This window comes from Phoca vitulina, unplaced genomic scaffold, assembly GCF_004348235.1.
Source record: "Phoca vitulina isolate PV1807 unplaced genomic scaffold, GSC_HSeal_1.0 scaffold20, whole genome shotgun sequence".
In the NCBI taxonomy this organism is placed as follows: Eukaryota; Metazoa; Chordata; class Mammalia; order Carnivora; family Phocidae; genus Phoca; species Phoca vitulina.
Genome location: NW_022589723.1, coordinates 9,663,328 through 9,680,769, shown reverse-complemented (window position 1 = coordinate 9,680,769; position 17,442 = coordinate 9,663,328). Strand labels below are relative to the sequence as shown.

The window sequence follows — 17,442 nt, the reverse complement described above, 5'->3', positions numbered from 1 at the left end:
TCTTTTTCATTCCTTCTTAGCTTGCTAATTATATATTCATTTTATTCTTTAGTAGATACCCAGGAGAATACCCAAGAGTCAAGGAACATGCATCCTTGACTTTTTAAAAAGTGTAATATAAATTAATACTGTTACTGCTTTCATACAAAGGCTTTGGTATACTTTTTTTTTTTCTTAGAGTGTAGAGAGAGCCCGTGAGCGGGATGGGGTGGAGGCAGAGGAAGAGGGAGAGAGAGAATCCTAAGCAGGCTCCACAGGCCTGAGATCATGACTTGAGCCCAAATCAGAGTTGGACTCTTAACTAGTTGAGCCACCCAGGTGCCGGTATACTTTAACTACATTCGTCTTCTGAAGACTTACATGCTGCTGCTGTTGTTGTTTTAAAGATTTTATTTATTTATTTGAGAGAGTGAGACTTGCTGTTGTTTTTGTATATATTTTCTCTTCTAAGCCCCACAGAGCGTTATTATTATCTATACATTTTAAATTTATTTACATACATTAATATTACCTATTCACTGTTTTCATTGCTCTTCATTTCTTCCTGTATATTTATACTTCACTGTGAGTGAGATTTTTCAAAACAACAAAAAACATCAAGCTACAGATCCAGGAAGCACTTTGAAAGAAAATTACACCTAGAGATGCACAGAAAAAGTGCTGAATTTTACATTCTTTTGTTTCACCATGCTTTAGTCTAAATATTTCCTTTTGACCTATCATCTGTTTCACTATTTCTTTTGAATTTTTCTTTTTTTTTTTAAGATTTTAAAATTTTTATTTAACGCAGAGAGAGATAGCAAGAGAGGAAACACAGCAGGGGGAGAGAGAGAGGGAGAAGCAGGCCTCCTGCTGAGCAGGGAGCCTCATGTGGGGCTTGATCCCAGAACCCTAAGATCATGACCTGAGCTAAAGCAGACTGTTAACGACTGAGCCACCCAGATGCCATGTTTCACTGCTTTTCTCTAAGCTGCATCTAATCTGTCATTAAACCCATGATTGAATTCTCAGTTTTAGTTTTTGTATTTTCAGTTCTAAAGAACTCCCTTTGGTACTTTATAGTTTCTGGTACACCACTGAAATTCCCAAGCTTATCTTTTAATTTCAGGAACAAATTAGCATCTTCTTAAAACGTCTGTTTCTGGGGGCGCCTGGGTGGCTCAGTCGGTTAAGCGTCTGCCTTCAGCTCAGGTCATGATCCCAGGGTTCTGGGATCAAGCCCCACATTGGGCTCCCTGCTCGGTGGGAGGCCTGCTTCTCCCTTTCCCACTCCCCCTGCTTGTGTTCCCTCTCTCGCTGTCTCTCTCTGTCAAATAAATAAATAAAATCTTTAAAAAAAATTAAAAAAAAAAAAGTCTGTTTCTGATATTTTTATCATCTGAGTCTCCTCTGGATTTATTTCCTATATCTGTTTTTCCTGTTAGTTTTCAGTCATGGGGTCTAGTCTTTCCATATGTCTGAGGGTTTTTTGTTGGTTTTGTTTATTTGTGTTTTTATTGTATACCAGACATTATATAGGAAAAATTCTAGAGATAATTGTGGGCTCTGTTTTCTTCTTCTTCCAGAGAGGATTTATATGTGTTCTGGGTTGGTGGTGTTTGTTTTGTTTTGTTTTTGGCCTGTAGTAATTTGGTGGGGCGGGTTTGGGGGGTGCACTAATAATCCAAAGTCCCCACCTTAATCTTGTCAGGAATTGAGATGATTCAAAGCTGGGATTCAGAACTTGTTAAGGGGCACCTATGTGTAGTTGACCTTTATTGCCTATGGGCATGTATCCTGTGATTCCCAGTGGGTGGTTATCATAATCCTTTGCCTTGAACTCCAGTTTTTGTTCTGTAGGCCCTGCATCTCTTAAAAAAAAGCGGGGTGGGGGGGGGGGGGGGGTGGTGAACACCTGGGTGGTGCAGTCGTTAAGCGTCTGCCTTGGGCTCAGGTCATGATCCCAGGGTCCTGGGATCGAGCCCCACATTGGGCTCCCTGCACGGTGGGAAGCCTGCTTCTCCTTCTCCCACTTGCCCTGCTTGTGTTCCCTCTCTCACTGTGTTTCTGTCAAATAAATAAATAAAATCTTTAAAAAAAAATACTCTGCTCAATTTCTTAGTTTTTCAGCTAGAACTTTTGGGAAAGATCAACACCTTTAGGAAAGACACATACCAGGTGTCAGGCTTTACTTTCTGGACGGACTTTCTTTTCTGGATCTTGACTCTCTAATTCTCTTCTGCCACGGTAGCTTTCTGATGCCTTCTCATAAATGTTTTCTGTGTGTGTGTGTGTGTGTGTGTGTTTTTAATGATTTGATTTATTTATTTGACAGAGAGAGACACAGTGAGAGAGGGAACACAAGCAGGGGTAGTGGGAGAGGGAGAAGCAGGCTTTCCGCGGAGCAGGGAGCCCGATGCGGGGCTCGATCCCAGGACCCTGGGGTCATGACTTGAGCTGAAGGCAGATGCTTAATGACTAAGCCACCCAGGCGCCCCTCTATGTGTGTTTTAATTCAGTCAGCAGGAAGAATACTAGTGGCAGTGACAGAAGAATTCCTATATTCATTCTTTAGGTTCTTTTAAAATCATTCTGAATAACATTTGTGATGATACTTTTAAGATTACAAGTGGGAAATAATCTGTATGATGGTCCTTTTTCCAGGTGCTACCATATTGGGGAAATCCTCATGATAGAAAAGTTATCAGAAGGTTCTGGAGTCAGGTAACTTTCAGTTTATTGCATATACACATACGCCTGTGTATATACACACACATACATATGCAATCATTTCTCCATTTTATTTGAGTAACTTCTGGTGTATAAAATCTTACATATATTTCTAGACACTAGGCAAGTGCACTTTTTTTCTTCTATAACACTTTTCCCATTATAGACCATCAGTTGGACTTAAAAGTCCAGGATTAAGTAAGAACTCTTAAATAAGCTGAAGACTGATATTTAACATGATCTGTAATTAAGGTGAGTACTTTAAAAACAGTTATGGTTTAATTCACTGCACATCTACGACGTGGGAGAAGCACATCTTTAGTAGGACTATGTTAAACTTCTTAGCTTTAGAAAATAAAATCCATTCCTCATTATCTTATGAATTATTAGGTATCTATTTCCATTCTTCCCTTCTTATATTTACAGAAGACCCTCTACACTCAGGATGCCCCCTTCCATGTGGTTATCACCAGCTACCAGCTAGTGGTGCAGGATGTAAAGTATTTCCAGCGTGTCAAGTGGCAGTACATGGTATTGGATGAGGCTCAGGCACTCAAGAGTAGTTCCAGGTAACATGATTAATAGACACCAAACTTTGTAGACTAAGACTGTATAGATATATAGATATAGGATATAGACTTATGATATATGTATACACACAGATGAATAAAGATCAGAGAGGTTTCCAAACATGGCATGATATGGTCTCTGCATATGCCATGTATCTGACCAGAAGGCAAAAATTCCCTTTTGCATTTTATATGGAATACAAGTATTAATGTTTAGAATACAAGGAATTTTCTTAACTTCTGTTTCTCTACTCAATATTTATTGCATCTTAGTAGATTTTTGTTCTTCAAGGAACATTTTTGTGGGAGAAGGCTTGTCTGCCCTTTGATTCAGGGATTATTTTAAACAGGAGGTCTTAGTAGGAAGTAAAATATTACATTATATACATTGTAGGTTCTGTCTGTTTTATCAGGTTGTCCTAGTCCCTGATTGGTTATTAGAGCCCCAAGATCTTTTTATTGGAAGTTACATGTTTAAAATATTATATTACCTTCAAAGTAACAAACTGAATAGTAAGTCATTGCTTGACGTTAAAGGGTTACTCAGTGGTATTAAATGTTGCATTGAATGCATTTTTATTAACTCTTGGTGAGCCCATAAGACTTTCTTAGAGTTCCATTTTAACTGACAAGATGGATGGTACATTCTGTCCTCTGACGGACATTACTTCATATTGTACTTTTTTGAAGTAGGACATGCTTACTGCTGGGAGCAATATACTGATTTTGCATTTTCTTCTCACACCTATCCCCTTTCTCCATTGATCTCTCTAAACTCACACTAGAAGCACAGAGATTAAGAATTATAAAGCTTTCTACTACAGATAAATACCTTTTAATTAAAAAGCTTGTGTCAACAAAACTGACCAAAGGTAATAGAGCACTTTGTTAAGCCAGAAAGGATCCTACTCTACCCATTTGAGGGCTGTTTTTTCTAAATCCTAATACCATGTTTTTAGTATACAGGAGTCATTTTCTGTCCTCGGCTTTGTTGAATAATATTTTTCAATGTGTACATGGTGGAGTACTTGATTCTGGGTGTTTGGAATTTTTTTGGAAAGCGTTTTTAGAAATACAGGGTCTTAGTAGGGTGAAGAAATATTTACTGCTAACTTGGAATTTGTAATTCATTTTACTGAACAGTGTTCGTTGGAAGATTCTCTTGCAGTTCCAGTGTCGGAATCGGCTTTTGCTAACTGGGACCCCAATTCAGAACACCATGGCGGAGGTAGGCATTAGTAAAGGCTTCGGTTTTATGTCTGCATTAAACAGAATGGTTCTAGCACAGAATAGAACTCTTTCCCATGCCCACCTGGAACATTACTGCTCTGTACAAATTATAATCCCCACATAAAAGGAAGAATTTGACCATAGCTTGCCCTAAATGGGTTTTTTGGGCATCATTCCTATTTTCTTATTCTCTGGCATAGGCAGATAAATTAATGTATTCCTTTGTATTTATGGAATAAATAGTGACCGCATTAGAAATGCTACCCATCTAATGCAGGGATGTTTTTATGATAGAATGAAAAGGTAATAATCTTTGGCACTGAGAGGAGCTAAAATTCCTTATTTAGAAAAGATAATTGATCATCTAGAACAGGGGTCAGAAAACTTTATATAAAGAGCCAGATAGTAATTTTTTTTTTTTAGATAGTAAATATTTTAGACTTTACAGGCCATATAGTTGCTATTGCAGCTGCTCAACCTTGCCATTCTAATGTGAAAGCAGCCATAGACGATACATAAAGGAATAGGTGTAGCTATATCCCACTAAAACTTTATTTATAAAAGTAGCTGGCAGACCAGCCTTGGCATCGTAGGCCATAATTTCCTGACCCCCAATTAAGAGTTATTATTAGCAAGTTATGCTACTTCAGATTGTGTTGGTTGTAAAGTGGATTTTTTAAATATATAAGATCTTTAAAACTATCCCATTGCAAAATATGAGCAGGACTTGTACTTTCAGTTTGAAATTAATTGAAAAATAATCTCATTTTGCTCTAACATCTTAGAAAATGAGGGTTGGTTGATGAGGCATGTGCTTACACACTCATTCTTTTTCACCCTCTTGCCCACACTTACAGCTGTTCCTAGACGCAGACACACACACCTGCAACTTTCACTCTCCAAACCCTCATCATATCCTCACACACTGTCATTTTGTTTTCCTACAATTATTTCACATTTCTTCTGATTCCAGCTCTGGGCTCTGCTACATTTCATTATGCCAACATTATTTGATTCACATGAGGAATTTAATGAATGGTTTTCCAAGGACATTGAGAGCCACGCTGAAAACAAATCTGCCATTGATGAGAGTGAGTGCTTTTATGAACTCTTTCTTTCTACCTATCAGTGTAGGCAACTACATAATTGAATATTTTCTTCTATGTAAAGAATTTTTCTTCCAGTATTCATAGAAGGATCTATGGGGAGGGGGGGAGTTTTTTCTCTTATAAAGTAATTATATGCTTTGTTCATGTTTAAAAGAGCCAAAAGAACTCATACAGGTGATACTGCTGTACTGTTGCCTATTTAATCAAGGTAGAACAGGCAGAGTTCAAAAAGTACCACATTTTGGCTTATAGAATCCTCATTTTCCATGTAGATTCTGAAAAATTCCTATCAGAATTATATTCCTTATGGAATGAGGTAAGGTTTTTATCCTGTGATAAAAACAAATATGAGAGGGGTTATTTTTGTTATTTTCTTCCTATAGTAGGATTTGTTTCTACTGTGAATATTTTAAAACTTATTTATCAATACTTTTGATCTTGATGAATAATATAAGAGTTGCGAGGTGTTTATTACATTGATATGAACTGACATCTACCAACTATTAGAAAAGTCCTAAAGTAATTTCGTATATTACAATTTGTTAATTTACTGACATACTTAGAAAAATGATTTTGGAGGAACACTGGGAGGCCCAGATAGCTTCATTCACCTATATGAGAACTCTGTTATTGATAAAATGATCTTAGAACACTCTAACAGTGAATTCTAATAATAATAAAGGGGTCCTTGTTGGTCTGAGTAAATGATAGAAAAATGCATTTGCCCTATAGACTATAGGCAGGTGCTATGAAAATTCAGACTCCTTGGTTTCCTACTTAACAAAAAGATTAAGTTTTAGTCTTCTTTCAGAGGTTCACTAAGCCAAAAGGTGTAAGAACAGTTTAGTGAGAGATGATCATGATATTTCTTTTGTTTGTGTTAAGTCAATATAATGTATTATTTGTCGGGGGGGCCTCCTGGCATTTCAGATCAACTCTCTCGATTACACATGATCTTGAAGCCATTTATGCTGAGGAGAATCAAGAAAGATGTAGAAAATGAATTGTCTGACAAGGTAAGGAAAGAAGACTTCATTAGTTTAAGCCTTAATAGACACCACCTTAGGGTTCCAGGATAAAAAAAAATTACTTGGTAAATGTTTAGTTGAAGGGTGATTAGTTTGAGAGAAGACCATTAAACTTGAGTGGATCAAAGAAGACTTAAAATGAGTCAAACAACCAAGGCAGGTAATATTTTTTCTTCTTTTTGTTTTATGCTTTTTATTATGGTGAATTTGAGACATTACAAAAGTAGAAAAATAGTATAATGAATCCTCTTGTAACCACCATACAGCTTCAATAGTGATTAACTCATTTCCATCCCCATCCCTCTAGATAATTATGAAGCATGTCCCAGATGTCTTTTATTTCATTTACAAATATTTTCATCTGTATCTCTAAAATATTTAGTCTTTTTTTTAAGGATTTAGTCTTTTTAAAAATTTAGTCTTTTTAAAAATTTAGTCTTTTTAAAAAATATATAACCATATATTATTACCTCTGCTAAAGGAGACAATAATCCCATTATACTATCACATATCCAGTCATTGCTCAGCTATCCCCATTTGTCTGTTTCTCTCTCTTCCCTCATTCTCCCTCCAACTTCTGTTCCCTGCCTCTCTCTTTCTCTGTTAAAGAATTAAAGATTTTTGGGGCGCCTGGGTGGCTCACTCGTTAAGCATCTGCCTTCGGCTCGGGTCGTGATCCCAGGGTCCTGGCATCGAGCCCCACGTCCGGCTCCCTGCTCCGCAGGAAGCCTGCTTCTCCCTCTCCCTCTCCCCCTGCTTATGTACCCTCTCTCACTGTGTCTCTCTGTCAAATAAATAAAATCTTTAAAAAAAAAAAAGAATTAAAGATTTTGAAATCAGAATCCAAGCAAGGCCCACACATAGCATTTGGGTGATATGTGTCTTAATAAATCTTATCGTCCCTCCCTACTTTTTTTCCTTGTTGAAGAAACCGAGTTATTTGTCCTGTAGAGTTTCCCACATGTAGGATTTTGCTAATTGCATCATTGTGGTATTGTCTAACATGTTCTCTGGTCTCCTGTATTTCTGTAAACTAAGAATTAGATTTAGAAGTTTAATGTGCTTTGGGTTTTAATATTTTTTCCTCATACTAAGCCAATAATTTTGGTTTGTTGGGGTACCTGGCTGGCTCAGTCAGTGGAGCATATAACGCTAGATCTTGGGGTTGTGAGTTCAAGCCCCACATTTGGCATAGAGATTACTTAAAAATAAAATCTTAAATTAAAAAAAATTTTTTTTGGTTTATAAATATCTTTTTTTTTTTTTTTTAATTTTATTTATTCATTTGAGACACAGAGATACAGAGAGAGAGAGAGAGCATGAGCAGGGAGAGAGGCAGAAGCAGGCTCCCTGCTGAGCCAGGAGCCCGATGTGGGGCTCGATCCCAGGACCCTGGGATCATGACCTGAGCCGAAGGCAGACACTTAACCATCTGAGCCACCCAGGCGCCCCTAAATATCTTTTTTTTTTACTCTTACCAGACTTCTGTTGTTTTTTTCCTTATCACTTGTGATTCCTCTCCATATTCTCCTTTCTTCCTTTTTTCCTCCCAGTTCTTCAGAGTTTTCCCCCATCTTCCATAGATTCCACCTATTTCTCACAATTCTACTCTCTACCTAAAAGTCATCTTTCAGTGTTCTTGATAATATCAGGTGGTTCTCCTCTATCACTGCCAAAAGGTTAGATTATTTTGAAATTAGTAACTCTCCTTGAAAGATTGTGGTGGGGATGTACACCTTTAAAGTGAAAAGTACCTTTGTACCTTTGTTTTATTTATTTTTAAAGAAATCTTGATGACTATTTTGTGAAACTGGCTGATTATAACTAAATAGCAGTGTTGCACAGAAATACCTGATAGAAGGAAAATACTTTATAAAACAGTGAATCCTTTTATATCGGAAAGGGCTTAAAAAATGATAGCAGTGTCATAATTTCTGTTATTTGGTCGTGAGTATGGAGGTGATCAGAGGATGTAGTATGGTTTAATCACTGTGCATAGTATTTTCCTTAAGATTTCTTAAACATCAGTATTGTTTCTAATCTATTTTTAAATAATATATTTCTTTATTAAACTCTAATTGCTTGCTAGCCATTGGTATATAAAGATATAGTGTCCAGGTTCCATTCAGATTTCCAAGGGAGATGAATACATAACTAACTAATATTGTATCATAAGAGAGAGAGTGATTGTCTATGTGAAGTATAATGGGAACACAGATAAGGGAGTAGTTCTGTTAGGGAAGGTTAGAGAAGGCATCAAAGCAGAGATGACATGTGAGCTAGGTCTGGAATAATGAATTGGCATTTACTAGGAAAATATGTAAGGAAGCAGATGCTAGGCAACAAGAGCAAGGTGAACAAAGGGAGAGCAACGTTCAAATATGCAGCATGTTTAGCAAACATTACTCAGAGCATTGTTGCTAGGGTATATAGGAGGACATGGTGATGAGGAGACTGGGACAGTAGGGTTGGTTAGAGTATGGGAAACCTTCTGTGCCTACCAGAGAATTTTTAGTATGTTAATATAGGCAATAAATGTACATTGAAGGTTTTTCAGCAGTTGGAATCACCTTATAAGACTTGTATGGAAAGTTTCTTAGAACCAATAAAGACTATAGGCAGGAAGACACTCCCCCTTACCCCCTCAGATAGTAGCAGTCTAGATTAGGTATGATGAGAGTCTGCAGTAAGACAATGAGAGTGGTCAGGATGATAATTAGAGGTTAATTTCCAGGTGGATTTGCGGGACTTAGGAAATGATAGAACATGGGCATGAGAAAGAAAGAAAAATCAGAGCTGGTTGAAATTTCTTTTTGGGTAACTGAGTGAATGGTAATGCTGTTAATCAATTTAGTAAATTATAGAAAAGATTTTTTTTCCCCACTGACTCTCTGAGTGGTACCATTATAGTGGGTAGTTGAAAATATGGGGCTGGGAAATAAATAAAATCTTTTTTTTTTTTTTTAAGATTTTATTTATTTATTTGACAGAGACACAGCGAGAGAGGGAACACAAGCAGTGGGAGTGGGAGAGGGAGAAGCAGGCTTCCCGCGGAGCAGGGAGCCCGATGTGGGGCTCTATCCCAGGACCCTGGGATCATGACCTGAGCCGAAGGCAGATGCTTAACGACTGAGCCACCTAGGCGCCGCAATAAATAAAATCTTAAAAAAAAAAAAAAGAAAAGGGGCGCCTAGGTGGCTCAGTCGTTAAGCGACTGCCTTCGGCTCAGGTCATGATCCCAGGGTCCTGGGATCGAGCCCCACGTTGGGCTCCCTGCTCAGCATGGAGCCTGCTTCCCCCTCTGCCTCTTTCTGTCTCTCATGAATATAAATAAATAAAATCTTAAAAAAAAAAAGAAAAGAAAAAATATGGGGCTGGGAATGGTAGGGAAAATATTTTTGCAAGTCACTGCAATGGATAGCGGTGCTATTGAAAATGGAAGAGATTTCTCAGGGACAGCATGTAAAGTGAGTGACAGGGAAGAGTGTCAAGAAAAGAATATTTTTCTGGATAATTAGCCACATCCCAGGCTTATAGAGATACTGAGTTTCTAGAGATAGGTATATTGTCTGTTCAATCATAATCTGGCTTGCATGTGTTTCTTAGGCTGATACTGATTTCTCTTAGAAACTGGTTTTCAAAATATAAATGTCCTTATTGATTTTTAGATTGAGATTCTGATGTATTGCCAGCTGACCAGCCGACAGAAGCTTCTATATCAGGCACTAAAGAACAAAATTTCTATTGAGGATTTATTGCAGTCTTCTATGGGCTCTACCCAGCAAGCACAGACCACCACCAGCAGCCTCATGAATCTGGTCATGCAATTTAGGAAGGTAAGATTTTAGGTCAGCTGCCTTGGAGTTGTCTCATTAACCCATTTCAAGAAAAAGGCTCTAACCAAGGTCAGATAAAGGCTATTTGTTAAAAAGAGAGGAAATGAGAAAGTATATATTCACAAAAGCAAACATTCAGGGTTTGGGATTCCCCATGATTTCTGAGAGTGATGTCTGCACATGACAGTGGTGTCTTGTCATTTTCCTTCCTCTTAGGTGTGTAATCACCCAGAGTTATTTGAACGACAAGAAACTTGGTCTCCATTTCATATTTCCTTAAAGCCATACCAGATTTCAAAGTTTATCTACCGTCATGGACAAATCAGGGTCTTCAACCATTCACGTGACAGGTGAGCAAATATTAATACCTGTTCACTCTGGGGTGTTTTTGTAATTTGGGGTTTTGTGGCTTAGTGATTTGGGGGGTTTAGTGGAGAGTGTTTGAGTTCCCCAACAATGAGGTATTTAAGTATAGGGTGAACACCTATTTATTGGGGAACGTTGTGGTAGGAATCTGTGCAGTATCGGGGTTTAATTGGATGACCTTAATAGCTCTAGCCACTTCTGGTTGCTTTTCTGATTGAGAAATGTGCACATGTGTGCAAATGTGTACTTGTACCAAGAGAGATCATCATATGTCTCTGCTCTAGTACTGAAATTGTTTTGCGGTGGCTTATTTTATACTTGGAATAGCACTTGTGGGAGAACTGATTGGATTTCAGATTAATCAAATTTACCTTCCTGCCAGAATCAGCAGTGACAGATTTGGTTAAAGGTGAAGTGGTTGTTAATATAATATGCTAGAGACCAATTCCATTCAGAAAATGTGTGTAGGTCCATTCTACACTTGGGAATGAGGCTATCCCTGGCTTCTGGATTTTTTTTAACAAGCTCCCAAAGGATTCTTGTGCACATCAACATTTGAGAATCATGGATTTAGAAAGTTCTTTCTGTAGAGAAATAATATAAGCAGTATTACCAAAATAATCATCAACAATATTTAGCCTAATGAAACTGAAGTTGAGACACATTTCTTGGGTTTAATTTTTTTTTTTTAAGATTTTATTTATTTGACAGAGAGAGACATAGCGAGAGAGGAAACACAAGCGGGGGGAGTAGGAGAGGGAGAAGCAGGCTTCCCACAGAGCAGGGAGCCCGATGTGGGGCTCGATCCCAGGACCCTGGGATCATGACCTGAGCCGAAGGCAGACACTTAACGACTGAGCCACCCAGGCACCCCTTGGGTTTAATTTTAAGACTTCTTTGTCTGTGGGGCACCTGGGTGGTTCAGTCGATTATGTGTCCGACTCCTGATCTCAGACCAGGTCATGATCGCAGGGTCATGGGATCAAACCCCATGTCGGGCTCCCCACTCAGCTAGGAGTTTGCTGGAGATTCTCTCCCTCTCCCTCTCCCTCTCCCTCTCCCTCTCCCCTGCCCCTGCTCCCACTCTCTCTCTCTCTCTCTCTCTCAAATAAATAAATAAATATTTAAAAAAAAATAGTCTGTGATAGCTCCAGACTATTACTCAACTAGATGGGCAGGGGGAAACAGACCAGAGCTATAGTGCTGTTTGTTTCATATGGTATATGGTAACTTAGAGCTTTAAATTGTGATTCTCTGAAATGAAATGAGACCACTTTGAACTTGTATTACTTTCTTATATCTATATTAATTACTTAGTACTGTCTGACATTTATGCCATGATTTTTGCCTGGTAATAAGGCAACAGACCTCTTTAAAGTAGAAAACAGTTTGAAATCTAAAAGATTCTTTTTAGTTTTGGACCTCTAATCTAGTTCCCAATATTTTTATATTTGGATTTATTTTATTTTATTTACTGATTTTACAGGTGGTTAAGGGTTCTTCTTTCTCCATTTGCACCAGACTATATCCAGCAGTCTCTCTTTCACAGAAAAGGTAGGTGTTTTGATTTTTGGGAAAGAAATTATGCCAGGGTTTACCAGAATGGTCTTTGTTTTGCTGAATGACTGATACTCAACTAGCAGTGGTTTTGCCTGCATGCTGGATCTTAATAAGTCTTGATAAGCTTTAAGTAAATTAGTTGTCTTCATCTATAGATGCTATGATTTGTGGCTATAACAGGAAGCAATTAACAACTATTACATTGATCTTCCATCTTTATTTTATACCTGCCTCTTAAGAGTTTCTTACACCCTTGAAACTTGACAGAGACAATGCTGGACTTTCATTAATGTGACTTAGTTCCTTCGTCCTTAGTCTAAGGGAAAGGAGCAGCTTACCTTTGAGCATTGTCCCTGGTATTAGGCAAAATTTCAGAATCTTCTAACTCTATACTTTTCTTTTTCCTTCCGTGATATAAAGAGAAAGATGATTAGCCAAGGATCCAAAAAGCCCAAAGGTAGCTGATGAGCCAACTCCACTCGGGTCCATGTATGCCATATCTCATAGGTCTGCCTCTCCCACTTGCAATTGTAGTACAAAAATATGACACCCTGACTTCCATCATAGTGGCTGGGTTGAAACCTTTAGATATCTTTTCATTCTTAAATAAAAAGACAGCAGTTTAGTAGCTTTAGTTGACTATTATCTCTTGACTTAGTGTTGGGTTTAACTTTGTCCTTTGATATTCCAGGTGTTAATGAAGAAAGCTGTTTCTCCTTCCTTCGCTTTATTGATGTATCTCCAGCAGAAATGGAAAACCTCATGCTTCAGGGACTTTTGGCCAGGTGAGAAGTTTGCTTAATTTGATGAGAGAGCAGTTGGGAATAAACAGGGAGAGAGTTTGAACTGTGAAACTAAATACTTTATATTGTATTATCTTAGCAAGCCTCTTATTTTTTTCTCGTTAAGAGTAAAAATTTTTGTAAGGGAATCATAATTTTCTTTTGATCATTTAATAATTGCATGATGCTTCATGATATACCTGAAGTAAAAATTATTTAGGCTCAACCCCCAAATGCTACCAGAAGGTCTTTAAGTCTCCTTAATTTCTAGTTAGTCTCCTATGTTGTATTTGCTTCTGCAGGCAGAGAGTGGCTAGTGAGTCCTTTACTTGGTAGTGATTGCAGCATAGCCTGCCTTAACTATTCTGGGAAACTTAGTTCTGTGTTCTTTTCCTTTGGAATAATGGTTTTCACTTACGTTATTATTTTGTATTTATGTAATAAACAGTGACCTTGTTAGAAAAGGCTGTCTCCCTAATATGAGGATGTTTTTATAGTAGAATTTTTGTGATAGAGTTAGATATTCTTTAACACTGAGTGGAGCTTTATGGAGGATTTTAGTTTTCATAGTAGCAAACCAAGTCAAGCCAAAGACAGAATTTATAGAAGAAAAGTGTGAAATGGCTTTATCTGAAAGTAGGAAAGAACTGTTTCTAAAATGCTCAAGATGTACAAAAGAGACATGTGAATGAAAGACAAGGTTCCTCACTGCTCTGAACTACCCTCAAACCTCCATGGAGCACTGAATAAGCATGTCTGCTGTGGTCTGTTTCAGATGGTTAGCTCTTTTCCTGTCTCTGAAAGCCTCCTACAGGCTCCATCAGCTGCGCTCCTGGGGAGAGCCAGAAGGGGAGAGCCAGCAGAGATATCTGAGAAACAAGGATTTCCTTCTTGGGGTTAATTTTCCACTCTCCTTTCCCAACCTTTGCAGCTGCCCTTTGTTAAAGGTAAGCACTTACTTCACCATCAGCTATCCGTGGTAGTACTCACTTCCCTTCTCTTTGCGTCAGTAAAAGTAATAATAAAGTCAGTGATGGCCTCATGGAGCCACAAGTTCCTAGAGGAGTGGGAGCAGTGTACTGAGTTATAACTCACTATCACTTCATAGACATTTTGTATGGGTATGGGTATATATATATATATATATATATACATATATATATAGTGCGTGTTTGTGCATGTGTGTATATTTAATATGTATTTTGTATATAACTTTACTGTAAATTACATGGAGTTTAAATGTACAACTCTTTGAAATTATCCATGTGGATACACTTACATAACTACTAGATTATACCTAGATTAAGGTATAGAACATTTCCAGCACCTAGAAGTCTCCCTCATGCATCTTCCCATTTAATACCTCCATTTCAGAACAAACCAACAAAACAACTATTCTATCACCACAGATTATTTTTGCCTGGTTTTGACCTTAATGTAAATGGAATTATCCAGTATGTGCACTTTTGTGTCCAGCTTCTTTCCCTCAATATTATGTCTGTGAGATTCATCCATGTTGCATTGTAGCATTCTTTTGTAATACTATGAAGTATTCCATTGTCTGAATAGACCACAATTTATTAACCTGTGCTATTGTTGGTGGATATTTAGGTTGCTTCCATTTGAGGGCTATTGTAAATAAAAGTGCATTGCATATTCTTGTACATGTCTTTTGGTAAATGTAAGCACTAATTTCTTTGGGGTTTATATCTAGGAATGAGATTGCTGTATCATCAGGTATATGTATGTTTAGATTTAGTAGCCCCTTCCAAGCCTTTTTCCAAAATGGTTTTAGAAATTTATACTCCTACTCAAAATGTGAGAAGTTTGCTGCTGTTCATCATCCTTGCCTATACCTGATATCGTCAGTCCATTTTGTTGCATTTATAGTGTTACCGCATTATCTCAATTTTAAATTGCATTTCCATGAAAAATAATGATGAACACTTTTTCATATGATTGTTCTGGCCATTGTAGAGTAGGTAAGAGAGAAAGTGACAGGAAATAACGTTGTAGATGTAGGTCCAGATCATAAGGACATCATCAGGTCTTGCAAGGATTTAGATTTTATTCAGATTGAAATGGTAACACTGGAGAGTTTTGAAAAGAGATTTGTATATTTATATGTTACGGTCCTTCAAGAAAATTAAAAGTTAAGAAGGCAGGGCATTTTCCTTGTGTCCTTTAAAAAATTTAGTGGGTTGTTAGTCTTACAGTTAATTGCTATTGAATGCTGGATATTCTTTGGTGGGATCTGGTATTTGTCCCCTGTACACTGAAGAACTCATACGACTTCCTTCTGTTTTCCAAATTGGTTTCTCAAGCATTGCTCCATGTGCTTTTTTGGACTCTGGAGAGAAGATCGGTAATGCAAAAAGGAGAATAGAATTAGGTTCCAGTCCTGTTGGAATAATGTAGTCAGTGGTGATGGGGTGACTTCCGTCTGGTGAAATATTGCTGTAACTGGTCAAGAGTTGCTTAACTTCCTATAGACTGGTCCACCTACATTTGGTAATTTATATTACTATAGTTATAAGTTGTTGCTAGTTTGTTTTGTTTTGTTTTGTTTTAAAGATTTTATTTATTTATTTGATAGAGCGAGAGAGCACAAGCAGGGGGAACAGTAGAGGGAGAGGGAGAAGCAAGTTCCCTGTGGAGCAGGGAGCCCGATGTGGGACTCGATCCCAGGACCCTGGGATCATGACCTGAGCTGAAGGCAGACGCTTAACCATCTGAGCCCACCAGGTGCCCCAAGTTGTTGCTAGTTTTACTTTGGTACAAGAAGCACCATTCTCCTAAGGGTTTATTATGCCTTCTTATGTAGATACCTGCAACTTTCTTAACACTCAGAGATCCTCTTTCCCTTATTTGTATTCTTCTGCTTTCTGAAAATACAGTAGTATATTCATTGTATCTGTTCAGTGAGGTCCTTGTATCAATTAATGAATTTCCTGAGAAATTCAGATGTGGGTCATGTGCCTTATGGGAAGTTGGTAGTGAAATCTGTAAGGTTATCTAATTGAAGTTAGATTCACTTTCATTTCCTCTTTAATTTTATTTCATGTTGTGAATGGACATATGCTCTCATAGGGGCTTACCATGTACACAACCAGTAGGTCAGGGGTAGCTGGAAGCTAATTCTGTGTATGTAGAAACACTGCTCTGCTTTTGGTCTCATCACCCTTATCTCCAACATGTATATATTAAAATATCAACCAGGCAGTGTATTTTGCCAGAGTTTGTTGATCTGTTATAAGAAATTGTTGCTTTCAACTAAGCAGAATGGTCTTTATATGATATCTAGTCTTAAAGATTGACCTAACTTCTGAATAAAGAATTATTTTGTTGAGACTTCATATGTAACAATTAATAAAAATATAATAAAGCCCATTATATCTGTGGCTTTTGAAGTGTGACCATAACTCAAGAATATTTTTTTAAGAATATTTTTTTATCACCACCTGGTAAGTATGTAGATACAGGAAATACTACATATACATACATAAATTTTTATAACAAAATATTCACAAGACTATACTTAACCTAACCTTCATGTACAATGTACTCTGATTTTTTTTAGTTCTTTTTTTTCTTAATGTTAGTTAGAACCTACTAAAAAATGATTTCATGACCCTCACTAATCACAGTTTGAAAAATACGGCATTATATGACCTCATAATATTAGGATAGTCAGAGGACTAGATAAATAGAGTCACCATGTAGAAGATTCTGGATCATTCTTTTTAATAGTCAAAAGAACGAAACTGACATTTGGAACTTAAGGAAGAGTCTCACTTTCAGAAATTGCTCAGAGAGCTGAATGCACATTTCACTGTGTAGTTACCCTGACTTGTAGTTAGTAGTCAAGGTCCATCTCTGTCTTAGTATATTCTGGTATCTACCTGTTATATCCCTGTTAAATAAAGATAATTAATTTTGAAAGAACCCAGCTGATCCAAACTTGAGCAAAGTAGTTTATTATGGGAACTATCCCCCCAAGAATGGCTTTGTTAGAAGGTGCCTGTCACCACTACTGTCCTATTTCTCACACTGGTTTCTCTGAACTGAGTTTTTCTTAGTCAAGAAACATTTATCTAATTTATCTAGAGAACATTGGTTTTGTCTGTTATGCAAAGAAGAGTAGAGAATGAAATTTTGGACACCTAATCCTTTAGAACAGATTTCCAAAACTCATTAGTTAAGAATATAAAAGTTAAAACTTAAGACGCATGATAATTTTAGCATACATACAG

The 17,442-nt window shown here is 37.4% G+C and overlaps 1 protein-coding gene across 3 annotated transcripts in view; it reads left to right on the top strand.

The window, feature by feature from the left end:
* Positions 1-17,442, top strand: part of INO80 (INO80 complex ATPase subunit) — a 132,518-nt gene that overhangs the window by 56,564 nt on the left and 58,512 nt on the right. For all 3 annotated transcript variants that reach the window (XM_032418101.1, XM_032418102.1, XM_032418103.1), the window contains 10 exons: positions 2,644-2,703; positions 3,136-3,278; positions 4,422-4,506; positions 5,482-5,599; positions 6,548-6,633; positions 10,314-10,481; positions 10,698-10,831; positions 12,334-12,401; positions 13,099-13,192; positions 13,965-14,136. In XM_032418101.1, coding sequence (XP_032273992.1) covers positions 2,644-2,703; positions 3,136-3,278; positions 4,422-4,506; positions 5,482-5,599; positions 6,548-6,633; positions 10,314-10,481; positions 10,698-10,831; positions 12,334-12,401; positions 13,099-13,192; positions 13,965-14,136 — 1,128 coding nt within the window. The remainder of the gene's footprint in view (positions 1-2,643; positions 2,704-3,135; positions 3,279-4,421; positions 4,507-5,481; positions 5,600-6,547; positions 6,634-10,313; positions 10,482-10,697; positions 10,832-12,333; positions 12,402-13,098; positions 13,193-13,964; positions 14,137-17,442) is intronic.